The sequence below is a fragment of the Pseudoliparis swirei genome, chromosome 11 (genome assembly GCF_029220125.1).
Source record: "Pseudoliparis swirei isolate HS2019 ecotype Mariana Trench chromosome 11, NWPU_hadal_v1, whole genome shotgun sequence".
NCBI classification, from domain to species: Eukaryota; Metazoa; Chordata; class Actinopteri; order Perciformes; family Liparidae; genus Pseudoliparis; species Pseudoliparis swirei.
The window spans coordinates 3,319,454-3,338,779 of NC_079398.1; the positions used below are offsets into that span (position 1 = coordinate 3,319,454).

At 45.1% G+C, this 19,326-nt stretch overlaps 2 protein-coding genes across 4 annotated transcripts; one reads left to right on the forward strand and one right to left on the reverse strand.

Moving 5' to 3' along the window:
• Positions 1-5: 5 nt before the first annotated feature.
• Positions 6-15,507, reverse strand: LOC130201439 (autophagy-related protein 2 homolog B-like). 3 transcript variants are annotated; one of them, XM_056426450.1, is made up of 44 exons: positions 15,405-15,486; positions 15,166-15,269; positions 14,587-14,987; positions 14,323-14,485; positions 13,521-13,673; positions 13,331-13,433; positions 12,943-13,105; positions 12,672-12,851; positions 12,456-12,552; positions 12,181-12,345; positions 11,899-12,050; positions 11,139-11,250; positions 10,666-10,909; positions 10,280-10,442; positions 10,070-10,162; positions 9,804-9,992; positions 9,231-9,504; positions 9,037-9,145; positions 8,757-8,958; positions 7,802-7,944; positions 7,392-7,549; positions 7,102-7,274; positions 6,841-6,988; positions 6,519-6,721; positions 5,841-5,921; positions 5,601-5,707; positions 5,037-5,129; positions 4,888-4,958; positions 4,720-4,796; positions 4,443-4,613; positions 4,208-4,340; positions 3,920-4,119; positions 3,603-3,832; positions 3,398-3,515; positions 3,124-3,315; positions 2,944-3,045; positions 2,771-2,849; positions 2,439-2,649; positions 2,277-2,346; positions 2,109-2,191; positions 1,828-1,949; positions 1,560-1,714; positions 1,311-1,460; positions 6-1,234 (listed from the first exon to the last, which is right to left on the reverse strand). In XM_056426450.1, exons 3-44 carry the CDS (start codon positions 14,746-14,748, stop codon positions 1,004-1,006), a joined length of 6,225 nt encoding a protein of 2,074 aa, XP_056282425.1. In that variant the 5' UTR covers positions 14,749-14,987; positions 15,166-15,269; positions 15,405-15,486; the 3' UTR covers positions 6-1,003. The 3 variants fall into 3 exon arrangements, with proteins under 3 accessions (XP_056282425.1, XP_056282423.1, XP_056282424.1); XM_056426448.1 differs by having other exon boundaries at positions 6,841-6,991; XM_056426449.1 differs by lacking the exons at positions 15,166-15,269; positions 15,405-15,486 and adding an exon at positions 15,491-15,507 and having other exon boundaries at positions 6,841-6,991.
• Positions 15,508-15,614: 107 nt separating this feature from the next.
• gskip (gsk3b interacting protein) lies at positions 15,615-19,239 on the forward strand. Its single transcript, XM_056426979.1, has 3 exons — positions 15,615-15,765; positions 17,881-18,126; positions 18,216-19,239. The coding sequence occupies exons 2-3, from the start codon at positions 17,884-17,886 to the stop codon at positions 18,372-18,374; spliced, it is 402 nt and encodes a 133-aa protein (XP_056282954.1). The 5' UTR covers positions 15,615-15,765; positions 17,881-17,883; the 3' UTR covers positions 18,375-19,239.
• Positions 19,240-19,326: the final 87 nt, after the last annotated feature.

Consider the following 19,326-nt stretch of genomic DNA (forward strand, 5'->3'; position numbering starts at 1 on the left):
TCTACTCCAGGGATTCAACCGTTTTTATTTCCCTTTCATGCTTTTAATACAAATTCAACTGTACACATGTACAATAAAGATGCTGCTGTCCACAGACAATGGCATGGGAACATAACATGTCTGCAACACGGCATATCAAGCCACATATTAATATTCAAACAAACAAAAAAACAATTGTGCAATATATTAAGACTTCAAGATGTTGAGTGTGTCAACAACTTGAAAATGTGAGCGCAGACTGACACAATAACACATTGGAAACCGTTTTGAAATTTTAAAAGCATCCCATCAGGACAGCAGCTTTTGTGAACATTCACAACATTGATCATAGCTCAAAATAAAATTATGAAACTTTATAACGAATTTGGATAGTCTTCCCATCTGTCATTCTTTAGCGCAAGTAACTCTTAGTCACATACAAGTGCTAATCACAGAACTTCACACAGCCTTAACACATTCAGTTTCTACTTGTTCTCCTATATTTGCATGAAATGTTGCACATTAGGAATATTTACAGTAAATAACAAAGCCCACATACAGCACATTATACAAATCGAGGGTCATTACACCTCTGTTAGTGTTTGTTGACACTTAAGTACTATTAGAGAAAGCAACCACACAACTTGTAAACAGAGCTGCTTGAGAATTAAGCAACTGTTGTGCCTCATGGGACGACGGCCTACTTCTTCATTGTTATTTTGTATTCATCATGCCATTGTCCATCCTAAAACAAATAAAAAATCCACATAAAGACGTGGCTTATAATTCATTACTCTTCATACATCAGTTGATTAAACAATGCTGATAACCATGAAGGCACTGGGAGGGAACTGGTAGCTCAAATTGGCAAAAAAATGAACAGTTATGTATTTACACCAGGGCTGTATGTGCACATCTGTGAAGTTCCTCTTCAAAAACTACAACTTCAAAGGAAGTCTTCAGCACATGTAGCTGTGCTTCTCCGCGGTCATGGTTTCAGGCAGGTACCATATGGCAAGAAGAATTACTCCTCGCCCTGCCTCCATTTCTGAGACTCCTCCTGCCGTGCGTCAGGGTGAATCTGGTTCCTCATTCCACCCAAGACATTGGAGGTGGCTTCGGTGGCCATAATGAGTGGCTTTACGACTGCTGGTGGCAGCTGGCGGAGAACGCCACCCACCGCCCCCGTCAACCCACGCTGTTCATGCTCCCTGGTGGCCGCGTCGTAGATGGTCAGTGCCGTGTCTGTGATGCCCTGTGGACGCAAACAAACCCCCATCAATGTAATCAAAGGGAAAACATTGGGTCATTTGAGCTTTCGGTTTGTTTACCTCCTTGACAACAGTATAGGCTTTGGCGACACCTTCTCTCAGGTCAACGGGCTGATGAGCCAGTCCGTAATGGGAGAACCGTTTGACCCTCTTTGTGTCTCTGTCGTCGGGCACTGGAGACACCATGTCGTAGGCCGTTTCAGCTGCTGCCTAAAAGGGACGCGCAACAATAGATGCGTCAGCCGTCTCATGATGAATGCATCGGTACTCTGCAGACATCTAAGATAACAAGGGAGCGACAATTTCTACCTGGATGGTCCGCACCATCCTGTTGGTGAGCTCCAGAACAGCCATGGCAGTGGACGTTCCAAAGGAGGCCGTGCCGCGCTGAAACCCACGGACTATCCGGCCATCTTTCCTGTACTGCTCAATCGGGAGCCAGACCAAGTCCCTGCATCCCTGAACTGAACAGACCGGAACATGCATTATTCTCACAGCACTTCCATCATGAAATCACGAATTACACGTCGCTATATAGCTTCAAAGCCGTTGAGTTCAGAACACGTATTGTCCTCACCTAGTTGCACCAGAGAGTGAATCGGTCCCACACCACCCAGTAGTCCTGGAAGCTGGTTCTTCTTTATGTCGCTCAGCCACTCGTTTATCACGTAGGAAAACAGTTTATCGACACCCAGTAATCTGAAATACAGACCAGTATTATTTTCCTGGGATAGATATTTGATTCTCTGCGAGTATTAAACACTTGATGAAGAAAATGTGCTCTATTATTTGCTGAATCAGAGATATCCAATCATAAGCAACACAGTCTGATGGGATACATCACTCGGATAAACGTACCCTTGTCTATAGCACAAGCGCCTCAGTTTCAGCTCGGAACAATTAAGCTGTGTCAACCCGATAATGATCCCTGCAAATGTTCCCTGGAAGAGAGCAGTCATAAGGCCATTCATAAAAGCACAAATTAAATAATGTGCGATTAATACACATGCCTCTTAGACCATGTACCTGCTCCATTGCGACATGTTTTCCATGATAATCCAAGCGAATGGGAACCTCAGAGGTAAACCGAAACTCCCTTTTAGGAAAAAGCAAATGTTACCAAACACAAACAAGCAATAAAGTTATTTCCTCAAAGGGGTTTTCATTGTTTAGTTATTAAACACGAACCTAAAGAAGATCGGTTGGTCTGTGAAAGAAGGAGCAGAGGCTTCATTGTCATTCACTTCCTCCCTGCCAGATGTGGAGAAACCATTGTGGGTCAAACGTCTCTGAGCAGGCAACGAGATGATTGGCGCCGGGTCCTGGCTGCTGCTGGCGTGCTTGGAGAAACTGCAGGAGATCTCTGGGGCAGCGGCTTTCTTTGTGGGCACACAGACAGCTGCAGAACAAAACGCCATCGGTAGACGGTATATTTTCAAGCGTTGCAGCCCGGGCCCGGTGAGCAAGGGGTATGTTTAATTCTCTTTGAGTTGAAGGCGCGTGTGAATAATGAATGTCACCTTCTTGAGCGGGCGGTGAGAAAAACTCAACTTCGGAAGCAAGACTTGTGAAGAAGTCCTTCAGGAAGAACAGTGCATCCTTCAAGCAAAACGAAAACCAGGCTGTCACTTAAATGTTACCGAGGATGCCGATGGACATATTTGATCAAATCCTCTGTGTCAAAGAGCGTTACCTGATCAATATTGAGGCGAAGGGGCATCAGGGAAACTCGTAAACAGCACTCCTGGGGAGCCCGGCCTAACTCGGCACACATGTGCAGCACCTTCACTGTCAACTGAGACCAAGAGCACACGATACGTTACACGAGGCCGAGGCTTCACATGGAGTAACGTGACCGTGTTGCCTCCCTGACCATGTTAGAATGGGCTTTCCTGGGCATTTCCTTGCTAGAGTACAAGTAGAGGAACTTGTTCATCTGTGAAGAAGCCAGTCTGTCTCGAATCTCCAGGTCCTGCACAACAAACACCTGTCGGGAGATCGGCTGGTCCGTTGCTGGTCCAGAAGCCACCTGGCCCTGTGGATACACCTCGTGCTGAAATCTCACCTACGGAAAAGGTCAGTATTTATTTGACCTGTTTGAGAGTAGCATAGTAAAAACATGTATTCCAGGCAAAGAGGAACTTTACTTTGCTCAGCTGTATCTCCATCAGGACGTCAGGGTTCCTTCCTCTTCCACCTCCTGCCCGTCCTGAAGCCTTGGCCGGCCTGACTGGTGTCTGGGAGGGGGAGCTATGGGGTGTGGACCTGCAGGCGGGAGAAAAGGACACAAGTTATCCGTCCCTTTGCCTTTGAGCACATTCAAACGGCGCGTGAACCTCGTGAATGGCTCACCCTCGGCTCCGAGCAGGAGAGGCTGTGAAAGTGGCACTCCCAAAGTCTTTCCCACCATAGAGGTGCCAGATGACAGAGATCTCCTTGATGAGGTAGCGCACCTCTGGGATGGGGAAGTTCATGGCTCCACGGCTGGAATCACTCCCCTCTAGAGGCTGACTGAAGTAATCGTCTTTGATTTCCACCGGCTCCGAGGTAAGCTGCTTTACGTGGGGCTCCTGGTCAAGATCCTGAAAACACATATTGCTTCCAGTGAGCCACAGCATGTCAGAACGGTCGTTACGCAGCCAGAACTGTGTGAACGAGGAGATCCCGACCTCTCCTCTGGAGCCCGGCGTCTCCAGGATACAAAAGTCATCCGTCTCTTGCGCCAGGTTCGGGACAGGAGTGATGAGGGGAGAGTGAAGCATCGGGTAAGTGGGGCTTGAATCCTGGTTACAATTCCCACTCTCATCCGGGAACAAGAATAGGTCTGAGCGAGGCGGCTCTTGGTCTTGATTCCGCTCCTCGTGTGCACCTAGAGATGTGTGAAGGAATATAAAACACTGTTCAATCATATCCTTCATGGAGCTAAAACTTTAATGTTTACTCAACAAAGTCTTCACCATTCTGCTTCAGGCCTGGTGCGTGCTGCCCATCGGTCTCCTCCATAGCTTCGCTCATCAGATCCTGCAACATCTGCTGCTCAGTCTCAGCGAGCAACAGGGTCTGAGATGTGGGCCGGCTCGGAAACTCCGCCTGTCGACAAATATAAATAGACTTAAGAATGTACGACCGGTGGGGTTTTTTCCATCCTATTTTAGCTGCATACTCTTGGCTCATGTTGGTGCCACTGCTGACCTTGGGTCTTTGTGTCGCGCTGCTGTGTTTGACCTCTGGTTCTGCAGTGGGGAGCAGGTCTCCGTAGCTGGCGACATACTGGATGAGGTTCATGAGGGCCGCGCAGGAGTCCGAACACGTCCTGATGTGAATAGCGTCGCTGGAACAGCGGAGCTCAAATCTGGGCTCCGACTATCGCCCCCCCCCGAGAGACGGTGAGATACGACGCACGCATTTTAAAACTAATATTTGAGAGAAAACTTCAAAGAATGTCAGTTAGAGGCGGGAACAGTCTTACCAACTTTCCATCCACTCCCGGTTTGACAGCTGTAATCCTCAACTCCAATGTTCCCATGTCAACCACTTGCACATAATCTGTACCGAAAAAAACAAAAGAGAACGTTGGTCAAAGTTGCATTTGAACATTTTAAGCAGTTTATTAAAATCAGCACCAAAGTCAATTTACCTCGCACTAGATTGACAGACACGGCATTGCTCTTGTCCGAGAGGAACAGGGCCGCTTCGTCCAGGATGATCCTGGGCAGAAACATATGACACTCAAGAAAAAATAACTCGACTGTGATGACTTCTCTCGAACCAGCAGCCTGTTCATACCTGAATGTTGAGGAGGAGTGGTCTAAAGACACACTGCTGGAGATGCTAAACGTCTCGACAAGCAACAGGGATCTGAGTGGCAGGGAAACAGGTCTGCCAAGAGAAAAAGTCATGAGAACACTGTATTGGCAGTTCTCCTTCTTCTTATTACTGATTATGCCATACGGTCTGATACGAGGTCTCTATTGCCGAAGAGCTCGTCTCGTTCTGCCGCTTATAAGAATCTAGCTTTCGGCTTTCTAGCCAATGTTGTCAGAACAACTATTAGTTCCGAACAGAAAGTCAGAAAGAGACACTTTTGAGACAAGGTTACGACTTAATAGACAAAGCACACCGTACCAGGGTGAAAATATATACAAGTACATTAATCTGAACCTTTATTGAAATTCTCTCTCCTCGGTCAACTGGGAGATACGCATTTGCAAATATGAAACTTATTTATTGCAATAAAACTCTAAAAAGGACAAGCTCGTTCTTTGTGAATGAATCTCAAACACGCCACTAAGTACACACACAGATGACAGATAACTCATTATTTAGTGGGAGGTCTGAGGTGTATTTTACCTGTAGTCTAAAGAGCAGCTCCACAGGTGTAAATGTAGGGTGGTGACCGACGTAGGAGGGGCGTAACCCAACACAGGCTCATCGGAAACATTCAGAAAGTCAACAATCTGTTGCACATAAATTGGCATTAGGAGTAAAAACGTGACATTTTATTGTGTTATATTTCCCTGAAATGACATTTAACATTTATGTGAAGGCAAACAAAAGAGTTAGTGAATGAGTAGCTCCTTGTTGGCGTACCTGGTCATGCCAGCCCAGACTGGGAGAGACCACTCTGTGCTGCAGTGTGGCTCCTCTCACTCCAACAGCAACCAGGAATTCCTACATAAAAAAAGTCACACGTCACCAGAGTGAGAAGAAAAACAAAAACAAGCCGACTATATATTTAAACACCAGTTGTGTCAAAAAAAAAGGGAAATGTTTACTGAATGTAGTTGAAATAGATGCTACTGCAAAAGGTGTGGTTACAGGAATAAATCAATAATCAACACATCCCCAAGATGTTTTGGGTTCGCCACTAACCCAAAACATCTAGATCCCCCCTTAGTGGCTGCCGTATAGGTCATAAAGCGTGCCCCTCTCTGTTTGAGGATGTGAAATGGGGCGAGTTGGGGTTGGAGAATAGATCGAGAAAAATCATTCAATTGAAAATATCCTCCATCTACAGGAAAAACACACCTAGTCTATCTTGTAAACACTTAAACCAGCATCCTAGCCCGGGGGTAAAGAAGTCCCAAGTGGATTAACAGGATAAGTAAGTTCTTCAGAAAAGTTCTGATTCACAAATACACACATGACCTCTGCCTTTTACTCTTGTACGATACTCATTTTTTAGAATGTAACGATCTGCAGCTGGGGATCTAAAGCTGTGCTGCCAGCCAGCGGGGCCTTTTACTTGAGTACTTTTGAGTAATCTACCTTGACATTGCGTTCCGCATTCTGCGATGAGATTTTGACGGCAACGGACACCATGCTGCGGGCCTCCAGGCCGATACCCTCCGAGGGCGTCGAGGATCTCTCGGGCGATGCCTCGGATTGGTAGACGGTTGGCTCTAACCAGTGGGGATGTGTCCTGCATGGCAACTTGACGTCTGACAACGAGGCGCCTCCATCCACAAGCCCTGCACAGATTAACAGAGGGAGACATATGAATGACGTAACAGTGATGATGAAGTCGTACTAAATATCCCAAATACAACACATCATTTTAAATTGTAGTGAATATGTGCAGTTGGCTTACCTTGATGATACATGCAAATATTACTGGTGTGGAAGCAGATGTAGTGTTGGTCTTTATATCCTTCGTACTGCGTCACACTGAACAACACAGCATTCTTCACCTCCAGCCAGAACTCGCCATGTTTGTTTTTCAGTGCAGTTTTTTCCTCCTTCTGGGAGAAAGACGGAAAGTCAGTTCCGCGATCCATAAAACACGATACTAGGAGCAGCCGAATCAAACTGAGAGGATAACAAGCGATGACAAAAAGGGAAGCAACTTCACCTTCGCATTCGTTTGAAGAGCCACCAGGCCGTGGTTGACACTGATGATGACAGAGAACAGGCTCTGGGAGGTCTTGCTCTGGATTTTGGGCTTTTTCTTCTTGCGACACCTGTTGCCCAGGTCAGCTGCAGGAGAGTAGTAGTCCATGGTGTCCTCTTCTGAGCCACTGTCCTCTGTCAGCACAACACAAAGCACATCGATGAAGTGACAACTTCATCTTAGATGTTTCTACGACAATTCCAAGAGTCGGACTCGATGCCGATCATGGGACTTGTTTTTTGTCGTCTCACCCTCGGGACCAGTGGAGCGAAACTGGCTGAAGCTGTCCTTGGAGTAAGTGTTGATCAACTGACTGGCCACAGAGAGTCCAACTCCATATGGCATGCTCTCTACCGTCTCCACTGGAGACGGAGCGGTCGGCTCCCACAGCAACAGGTCATTGTTTATCCTAAAGAAGAGAATATACGTTTTACAGGGGTTACGTATCTTAATAGCTATCATCGGGATGACTCCAGTTTTTGTCACTTTATTTTGAAAAAGTCCTGTCTTTTTAGGGTGTCAATAAGACCGGTCTCAACTAGAACATAATCTAATAAAAAGTATTCAAACAAAATCCATCACTCATTGCTTCATTATCTGTTGATTTTCAGCTACTACAAAACACAAGTTCACATTCGGTATCATGCTACACGTGTGGTACCTGTTGTGTAGTTTTTCATAAAACGCCTTGCCGGGGAGCACCAATTGCACATTGGGGAAACACAACTCGAGGATGAAGCGGGAGTTGTTCATGGTTTTCTCCTGAAACTCTGTCATTTCAGCAACATCACCAGGGATGACCATCTGGAGTTTAAAAAAACAACAACCACATGGTCTCACCATCTGCTCTGTCAACAGGTCAGGCATGCAAAGCACTCCGCATGTTGTTGTTTGCATAATGATGCGTCTGTCAATACAATATAATGCATCAACCAGAAGATGCCCTCGCTTCTGAATGCAAATGTCCCGCCTGCACTAAATCCACCTGCTTTTGACCAATGTGATCATGAGAACTGAAACAACAATAATTCTATTAACCCTCCTGTTACCTTCACATTTACTAACATATTTTACCCTCGGGGTCAATTTGACCCCAGCAATTAAAACCTCCAGAAAATTATTAGAATTAATATAGTTTCCCAAGTTTAAGTGTGAGGTACTTTATGTTTGTTTGTTGACTACCTAAATAGCCCTTTAAATATATAAAAAAGTTGATATTTCTGATATGTTTGACAGTGAAAAACAGCCTGGGGTCAAATTGACCCCAAAGAACACCGACATTAAACATTGAATGGGGTCAAATTGACCCTAAAGGTAACAGGAGGGTTAAGCAAAGAAAAAAAAGGAACTTTTTAATATCTTCGGAAATATTTGTGACGCAACATTTTCTACATGGTTATTGAAGGTTTCCTAATATCAAACATGTCTGTGCGTTGATAACATGCCTTATAAAAGGTCCAAACATAGAGATTGAAACAATCAGTTGCTATTCATACACCTGGATAATTTCAAAGCAAATACGTATCGCAGTTGATCTATGTATGTCAACCATATTAAGAAATGGACTAATTTGAATGAGCTTTTTAGCTGAACGTGGCCGTTCGGCCATGACGTACCTCTTCATTCTCATACATGACCCTTCGTGATGAAAAGGGTGATGGCTCTGGTTTCCCAAAGTCACACACATCCTTCAGTGAATGGGCAGCCCCTTCCTCTTCTTCCTCTTCAAGGGAATGGTCCTCAGCCCCTTCGTCATCTTCAGTCGTCACCCGCTCAAGTATTGAGTGGACGGCAGTGGGGTTCATCTTCAGCACAACCCTGCCCACAGAGATCCAACGTCACTGAAGGGTTCCCTCGAATGGACAGAGCGGTTTGTGGTTGGTTAGATAAACTTACCTCGGCCAATCAAATTTGACACTTTCAGATGTTGTCATGTCTCCATCCATGGTGTGGGACACTCTGAGGAACCGGGCAGCTGCTTGATCCGGCTCCTCCTGAAACGTCCCTATGCAAACAAAAAATAAAAAAGTAGTTCAATTGCAATTCGTCCAATACAAATCAAAATCTTCAGAGAACTTTAGAGCGCATACCAATAAGCTCCCTGAAAGTGAGCTCCATTTTGGTTTGGTCGGGACAGCTGCCACCCATGAACTCCGTCTTCACTTCCAGGTCTTCCAGCTCCAGGGAAAGTACTTCCTTCTGCAGGGACTTCTTAAACCAAGGGCCCCTCTCCTGATCTGAACGCAGGTCAGGGATGGGGAAGCGGACGGCGAGGCCCAGCAACGGGGCGTTGACAGTCAGCGACACATGGCAGTTAGAGGGAGTATGGCTGTCATCAAGGAAAACCTCTGTGAAGGCCTTATGCTGTGGAATTAGTTTAGCGGGATAAAGAATTACAATAAAGACATGTTAGAGATGTTGTTTGTGTGTATATAAATATAATATTAAGACTACATCAACAAAACAAATGTACAAATCATTGAAGAAAATCATATAAACAGTCTCTTATATATAAAACTTAGCAAGCATAATAAATATTTGTTTTAAACAGAGTTTACTCTTAGTTCTAGTTTTTCCTATTTGGTTTGGACGATTTTTCGAACAAGGTTATTAATCACTGATCTGCGATTTATTCATATTAGTAGTTTTTGAGAGGACCTCACCAAGCTGACGTGTTTGTTATAGGACGTGTACATGTGGGAGGGCATCAACTCTGTGGTAGCCAGCTTCTGGGGTTGTAGCAATGAGTTGAGGCGGTCCACGATGCTGATGTCCAGCTCAGAGCGCACGGGGCCCAGCTCCACCTGGATCTCAGCTTTCCTCGGAATGGTGCTCAGGCGAACCTGGCCCCCCTGCACAGAGAACCAAAGTGTTGACCGAGTACCAGCCGGCCAACGACACACATACAGCTGCTAATAACTGCTGTTACCTGAGGGCCCCTGCGCTCAGCCTGTTTGTAAAGTAGGTGAAGGCAGCTTGTGAGAAGAGCATCGGCACTGGCTGTGGTGTCAAATGTCAGGAGCTGAAGTGACGGAGAAAGTCGTGAGAATCACTCTTAATGTCATTCCATGAATATGGTACGTTGTGAATATCTGTGCTCAGTGCACAGAAAATGTGCGTGGCTTGGATTGACGCTAACCTCGGTGTACTGGATGCCTCGTTGGGAGCCACCGGCGACGGCCTCGGAGGGGAAAAGACACTCCAAAAACTCCATCTGGTGGAGGGAGACGTCGGTACTGAAAGTCCGCAGGCTGGATCCCTGACTGTGCTCATAGTTGATCTTTAGGCCCTGGCCCACAAACCTGCAAATACAAGCCCAGATCAGACATAAAACACATCCATATTTATCGTGATGTTTTTTGTTTTTATTATATTTTGTCTAAGTTTAATGCTATGCACCTCTCACAGAGTCAGATTCTTCGTGTGTGCAACCTATTTGCCCATATCAGTTTTTTAAATTGTGATTCTGATGTTAAAACAAGGATAAACTTACATAAAAGCAATTAGGGAAAAACAAAAGCGTACCTCAGATGGTCATGGGGGCAAGCCTGGTTAAACACTGTCCGAGACTGAAGGAAAGCAGCCGGGGCGAGCTGGCCTGGGCCCACCAAGCTGAAGAAGTGTGCAGCCATGGGGCCGAGGGGACTGGGAGCAGCATCCGGCGGTGGCAGAGGGTCGATGTGGAGGACCGAGACGGCGAGGCTACTCAGAGTCAACCTGAACACCAGCTCTGGCCTCGACTCATCACCGTGGGTTTTGGATGGATAGACTGAAACACAACAACGGCACATGAACCATGTGACCGTGTGCAACAGGGAGCCGAGTGTCGGTACGACAAGTTCACGAGCCGATTATATCTACAACAGCAGATATGCTGATGTAACGCGTTTAGAATGAAAACCTCCAAACTCCTTCCCCTCTTTTCAGCACATGGACACAGAGGGACTCGTATTTAATAGTTTTTTAAACTCTGGATACAGACACATTGAGATACTTACTAGTCTGTCTCAGTAATTTTTGAGGGAGTCGTGAATCCCGCGACTGGATGGGAGTTTCATGAGTCTGCATCTCTCTTAGTCGCGGTCCATCCATGTAATCATCCCACAGAGCCTACGGACACAGAGACACGGTTCATTCATTTCACCACACACAACGAAAATGCCCACAAGAAAAACACCTCCTAATGTTGTCAGTATAAAGATTCAATTACATTTTACCGCAATTTGCTGAGGATTACAGTTTCTAACAGAACTAGAATGGGCACTCGGTAGAGCGCATACCTTCACATATGACAAGATTGGGCATTGAATTATGAACATGTTGGCATTAGTTGCATGGCAATTGGCTAAAAATGTACCGTGCTTTGGTAAAAAGAAGATGACCTTTCCATGACCTTGACCTTTAACCCGATTGATCCCAAAATCTAATCAAATGGTCCCTGGATAACAACCAATCATCCCACCAAATTTCATGCGATTCAAGAAGATTTTAAGATTTTGACCTTTCCATGACCTTGACCTTTAACCCGATCGATCCCAAAATCTAATCAAATAGTCCCCGGATAATAACCAACCATCCCACCAAATTTCATGCGATTCGGTTTAAAACTTTTTTTGTTATGCGAATAACACGCATACAAATAAATAAATAAATACACGGCGATCAAAACATAACCTTCCGCATTTTTAATGCGAAGGTAATAACCAGAACACTGAGAAGCTCAACGACATTACATGTCAATGTGTGGGGAGGACTTACTGTTGCCTTTTCAGATGGAGATCCTCCTGGTGAGGCAGAGTAGTTGCTATTCAGTGACAAATCCAAGTCAACGGTGGGAGGTTCACCCAGAGGAGGAAGGGAGGACAAGCTGTGAGACATGTCCATGTCTGCCATGGAGAAGAAGACGTCATCTACACCAACCACAGATGGGTTTAAAAAGAGGACAGGACAAAGAAAGAACCCATCACATTAGATTGATTCAACCACAACATCTGGTCTCTTTTAGAGGTCGAGGGTTCGAGGATGGTGTTTCAGTCCAACCTCGACTCGACACGGTTCTGGTGCCCTGGCTCTCAAAGAGGTCGGGGTCCGTTCCTCGCACGGCGGTGTCCTTCTTCAGACAGCGGTTCAGTTCCATATGGAGCCGATATTCATCCTCTTGCTGTATGGGTCGGCTCTTTCTGTCCTTAGCCCATTCCGGCGCCCCTTCACACAAAGAATAAGGAATACTCTACTTCTCAGTACCTCATTTGGTGACATCATTGCCCTGTTTGATTGAAATGTTGTCTCTCATCCATCAACAGAGGGGGGCTCACCTGCACCAGAAAAAGCCCCACACAAGTCCAGAAGAAGATGAACTTGCCGCGGGGACAAAAGAATGATAAGCGTATCGATATGTCCAACAACGTCCAGCTGCAGAGCAAATCATGTAAAACACTCTGGTTAATAGCAATGACCTCTAGATCATAATGTTGAATTCATCCAGATGTGTTTGCTTATAGTATTCTGTAATTAGGAAATGCATAATTTACCTTTGCTCCAGGCATAGCCACGTTGTTTTTTAGAGTGAGAGACAACTCAATTTTACCGCAGAGGCTTCCGACCTGCACCGGTTCAAAGGGTGTGGTAGAGGACAGAGGCTCCGTGAACTGAGGATGAGGCTCACATATTATTTTGGGATTCCAGCTAGGCGAGAGCTTTGGCTCAGTTTCCTGCAAAATAAGATATATGTTTTTTATTTATTTAAAAGGCTGACAAATGCATACACTTTCCTGCTAAAAGTCAAAGCCTCAATACACCGACCGTTGAAGTGGGTGAAGATCTACAACCGGCACGGGACACATCTGAGAACTCATCCCAAAATACAGTGATGCCTTCCATCTGCAGGTTTTTATGTGCAAATGTGGTTGGCTGATGCACATTCACACTGGAAGTTTCCTCGCCCGTTTCATCACAGTAAACAATGCTGAAAGCGACAGCAGAACACAATTACAGTAGCTTGACCAGGACCTGCAGTGTGACAGTGAAATACATTGCATTGCATGCATAGTCAGTACGTCTTCCATACTTGTAGCTGCAACATTTTACTATCCACAATCCTTTATTCTGATGTTGACAAGTACGTTGTTATACGTTCTGTTATATGTAACATCTTGTAAATTGCCTGTTTTCCCAGACTGTCCCAACTTACTTTTTGATTCGAATCTCAAGGGCGATCCCAGTTTTAGAATTATCTGGAATGTGTTCGACTCTGAGAACAGTATCCAGAAATGTCACTTTAACTCGTCTCAGAACTGCAAGGTAAGAAATACATTATTTGAGACAGATTTAGCTTGTTTAACTTTTTTTAAATGTTGCTTCACGGTGTACACATATTGTACCTGTCTCTATCGTTTCTGCAAACTTCTCTAACCCCTCAAAAGGCTGGAAGCTCTCCCCCATATCGTCGGTGAGTTTCTGGCTGAGACATTCTTTGGCAAGTTGCATGCTGCTCGTCATGAAACTGGACCAGTACATGGGCTCAGTGCCAGATGCTGGAGGAACAGCCAGTGGTGACAGTCATTGACTTTCCAGTTACATCAGCTGTCAACTTTTCAACATGCTACAGTATGAATCACTTCCATATCCAGGGTTCGTACGCATGTTGACCGATGGAATTCCAGCACTTCTCCATGACTTTAAACCAAATTTCCATGACCAAACTGAAATCTCGGTGTACATGAAAACTTTTTGAAAATGTAGTATTCAAACAATGATAATTACAAAGCATACAATACACCTTAGATGAAACAAAAGAATGAGAGACAATAGTTTGATTAAAAGAATAAACATTACTATGCATGTTTATTCTTAGAAACACTGATATAAATGTTTATTCTTTTAATCAATTATCCTTTATGTGCAAATCGGTTTGGACTTGGCCTATGCCGGCTTATAATTTGAGTCTTCCTTTCAAAAACATATGAATTATTTTAAACTCGACGTAAATGAACATGTGATTATAACAAATTTCCATGACTTTTCCAAAACTTTTGTGATTTACGTTTTTTCCATGACTTTTCCAGGCCTGGAAATGACCATTTTAAAATGCCATGACTTTTCCAGGTTTTCCATGACCGTACGAACCCTGCATATATCCAACACCTTTTTGAAAGAGGGTGTTCTAGTGGAGCCTCTCCTTACCCAATCTGGGTCTTGGTCTGAGCACCATCTCCAGACCCTTGACCTCCAGGGCACAGTTCTCCTGCAGTAGGGCTGCCCATGGAACGGTGAGAGAAATTGTCTGGATAAACCCTGCGATGACCTCAAAAGGGGCATCCGCCGTCTCTAGGAGTTCATTGAGTGACTGAGGAACAAGAAATAAAGTTGCAGCGTTCACAGATTCTGTGTTCAAATATAATATCATCATTGGTTGTATTTCCTGCCACAAAGTGATACGACACGTACCCATTTATCCAATGGCACTTGTGCAAGCGATCCAGTGCCTTGATAGAGGTCTAAACTCAGCTGATCCAGGCTCAGCTTCTCCTGCAGAAAGTTGCCGAGGTACCGATGCAGGAGGTATCGACAGGCTCGCTTCTTGATGGACTCCGAAAATGGCCACGGCATCTTAACTCAGGTGAATGCACGGTAACGCCAGGGATCTTGAGGCAACCGCACAGCTTTTTCAACTGGGACAGCTATGAAGTAATCGCTGGTGTTACAGTTGTGTCATCCTGTTGACTTAAAGACATTCAGAAATCTTGAGCTCAAACACCCGTCACATCCCAACACCAGGGACCCTCTGCAGGACGCGTGCACACTCAGGGATGCCGCGCGGGACGTGTTCGGACTCCAGTTCGCTGCTCCTATTGAAACACACACACACAGTTCCCACGTTTGTAATCGGACACTTGACACAACATGGGAGTTGAAGCACAATGTTTACAACACAGCCGAAAACAACACGCTGAGTGATTGCGTCAATTCAGGACAGACGTGGTTTTAAAAGGGTCCAGAGTAGTATTATCACATGGTGCAGCATACCATCCGGTTATCCTGAGCACACATTCATCCACATTCTAGCGAGACAGAGACATGTCCTCCAGCGAGCGAGCCGACGAGCTAAAGAGCGACATGAGCCTGTGGACCTGCAGAGAGAGAGGCGACGTTAGCATAGCCGCGCTAACGCCAGGCTAACGACTTTACATGCTCGCTAATCCTAAAACCCCACACGCATTAAGTTATCTTCCCACAGAGAGCGGCGCGCGCTCACGAGGACTCACTTCCCACGCGCGCACACCAGAGCAACACGCGCACGCGCACGAGTAAACACACGCAGTTGGACGTGTTCGTGCAGTTGTTGAGTTACCTTCTGCCGGAGTTGTTTACAAACACTTTCATGACTCCGCACCAACGGAGCCTCCACAGGGACGGGATTACGACGTGACGTCGTGACGTCATGACGTACGGCTCTGCGTAGACTTCCAGGCGGTTGTCGGGTCAAGAATGAAGTCGTTGTTTTAGACGCTGGATTAAACTACAAACGGGGCGTGCGTTAACGTGAACCTCGGCCTCCGGGTAACGACACGTTTGAAGCTCTACGGTTACCGATCGCACGTGAGATTTGACGGAACCGACGAGGAGGTGAGGAGGACAAGGAGGACTCGTGTAAAGTGTTCAGATCAAACGTGGTTTTCTTTTGAGTACCGTATTTGAAATGCACGCGGGGGCATTTTAATCACGTGTATATGTCACTTGCTTTAATATTAATATTTAATATATTAACTTGTCACATTTGCATGACGCTCACAGACTGAATACCGACCGCCTGTGTGAACAGTAACCAGATCTATTCAGCCTCAGCTGCTCCACAAGGACAGTCCGGTGTTACGGTTTAACAGGCGACCCTGTTAACTGGCGACTTTTCAGCCGAATACGTCCGTTGTTGTCGTGGTTACGACAGCTGTTATAAAAATAGAATAGAGAACACGTATAGCTGTCTTCGTGAATGCCTGCTTGGTTTCATTTTGTAATACAGTGTCAAACCATCTCATAATAATATATACTATACACATTAAACAATGCGGCATTCACGAAGGCAGCTACGTGTTATCTTCCTATGCGCAACAGCTGCCTGTAACTGAGAACAACGGACGCGTTCGGGTCAAAGCCGCGAGTTCACGCGGTCGCATCTTAAACCGTAACACCGGGGTCCTTAAGATGCCGCTGTGACGTCAGTGTTCTGAACGGGTCACGTTTAACATATTTAACCAACCACAACGACGGATGTCAACAAGGTAGAAGAGCCAGGTGTAAGGACAGGTGACTGCATGTGGAACAATCAGTGGGAAGGCATCCATCCACGCGGACGAAGGATGACGCAGCCAGAGGCGGAGCGACAGGTTACAGCAGGGGTCCCCAAACTTTTTTTCTGTGAGAGCCACATAACTTTTCCCTTCTCTGATGGGGGCCGGGGTCAGTTCGTAACAGAAAAAGTGTGACGATCGCAAGTTTATTGAACATTAACTTTCTGTTGTGCCGTGCACAATCTTAACAGGTAAAAGTTTAGCTTAGTTGTCAGAGCAGAATCTCTTCCTCAAATGACTCATATGAGCAGTCTCTCAAAGTTCTTGTGTTCCTTCCTTATAATCCTTTTATAGGTTCCATTAGGCTTGTAGACACCGCTGTTTGCAGCTCTCTCTCGTCAACTTCCCTGTGAAAACCACAAAGCAAGCAGGCTAAGAAACAGAACTAAGTCGCCATTATTCTGTTTTATTTGACAGCGGCTAGTCTAGGATTTGCGTGGCCAGACTGAAAAAAATGATCATAATGCGTCTGGTATTATTCAGGGGGCCGGGCCTTAGTTTGGGGACCACTGGGTTACGGACTCATGCAGAACAACCTAATGCCCCTTGACATAAATAGGCCAGCAAAAATGCAAGATTAAACGAGTAACAAAAATACACCAGTGCTAAGGAGGACAGCTAGGGAACATAAATGGAACCGGTGTTCCTACATTGCCTTCATCGATAGGACGGCCTTTCGCAGCCTGTTTCATTCAGAGAGATCTTCACTGAGAGAAGCATTTCCATGATGAAATTGAAAAAAAGCCAACTCCTTATTTGGAAGCACCGGAGACGACATTAGTCTTCCTCTCCGGGAACACATGGGACTTTTTGAATGTCCGGTGCAATGATAAATCACGGTAACACATACAGGGACCAACCAACTAGAAGGAAGAAAGTGTTTCACACACTGATCTGTTCTGGAAATACTCATTTGTGTCTTTAGTTATTGAAATTTGACATGGTAGTTAAGTTTGTGTAACCTTTCCTCACACAACTCACATTGAGGAAGTATTAAAAATAGGCCACCTTGCACTTGTAAGAACAGTCAGATGATTATTTGTTTCAGTTCTGCTATTTATCTTTAGATAACGGGCCTTTAAGAAACTATTTGTTTTGCCATGGTGCTTAAAGCTGTGTTTTATACTGGTGTATTTTATTGATTTATTATGATTTTTTACTACCATTAGTGTTAATACCACTGTTGATTATATTTAATAGGTCGTCCTATGGATGTAGTTTGTTTCCATGGCAGCAACAAGCTGTTTGTTCTGACACAGTCCCTGTAAACTGCAGATTTTCTGAAGTGCAACTCCGTGATGGTGGACATGGAGAACTCTCTCTATCATTCTGCCTGTCAGCAAGTTTTAACAATACAGTAACATGCAGGCTTCGGGTTGTTTTTCTGTAACAGGGGATGGAGACCGACTCCCAGCCCGAGGAATCCCTCGTCCCTTCACCTGATGAGGACTGTGTTGTGCCTGGCAACGTCAAGGACATGGGTTTGGAGGCGGAGGCAGTGGTGAAGGACGTACTTTTTGCCGTTGCTGAAATGCATGTGTCGCAAAGTCTCAACAGCGCGTCAGATGTGGCCCACATAAACGTGGAAACACGAGAGGGAAACCGGTATTGTGTGGAGCTCACAGAGGCGGGATTCAGGGTAAGATTTAAAAAAAAGTGAAGCACAGTGATTTCTTGTTTTATTCCTCATTGGCTGCTTGTTTTACAATAAATCACTCCATCAAACAGGTGGTGGGCTATGCCTTCAATCAAGCGGACGAGGATTTGAACACCCAGTATTACGAGACCGTTTACTCACTTCTCGACTCACTGAGTCCGGGCTACAGAGGAGCCTTCGGGAACGCTTTGCTCCAGCGGCTAGAGAGGCTGCAGCAAACCGGATGGTGAAAAGGACCACGATGCTGCACTAGTGGAAGTGAAATAGGTCAATAATGTGGGTATATGAGACAAGTCTGGTCAAATATTATAGTCTGTGACATCCACCTGCCTGGCTACCTCTACAATAAGGGGTACCCTGCTCCGTCAACTCTGCTCTCTTCTGACTACCTGGAGCTGAGTGGTATTGGCTTGTATGGGCTCAGCTGCAACATTGTGTTGACTTTACGATGGAAATATATTCCAACTTGCACAATGCAATGTTGTAACTGTGCACATTGTTTGAGAATCCTGAACCATTTTGTACTCATCCAAAAGGATCTGAGAAAGAAGTAGGTTATGACTTATAGCTCCAGTTTAGTTCTGTCCTGCTTGCACTAAAACTAAACAGATGTATGTTCAAACATACTAAACTTGTGCAGCAGGTGGCTGAGAGCCAAAACTATTAAACAAATTCTGCCTTAATGACTGGATTTAAATTATAATAAATGACCGACAGATTAATGCCATCACATTTCACATGGTTAACTAGGGCAGACAACTTTTGAAAGGTTTATACAATCAACTCACTTCCTGTATAAATGTATGTGCCACTCAAATTCTAGTTGTCAATGCACAGCATTTGTTCAATACCAGTCAAGACGTGTTGAGCCATTTGAAAGTCTTGGCTTTGATAAGTCCATCAATGTTTAGACTTCAGTCCTTGCTGCTGGCCTTTGCTCCGGCCAATTTAGTCTCATAATTACATCAGTCTGAATTTTTACCTCATGTTTAGCCTCAAAAATGTCTCAGGCAAACTTTTTAAATGAACCATTTGTTCACCACTGCATCAAGTGCTGATTTGGGGTAAATGTATTAAAGTGAGGCTACAATATTGGATGTTGCGTCTTGTCTAAGTACATGTGATATGTGGAAAATTGCAATTTCCCATAAATTAGTCAACACATTTGAAAAATCTCAAAGC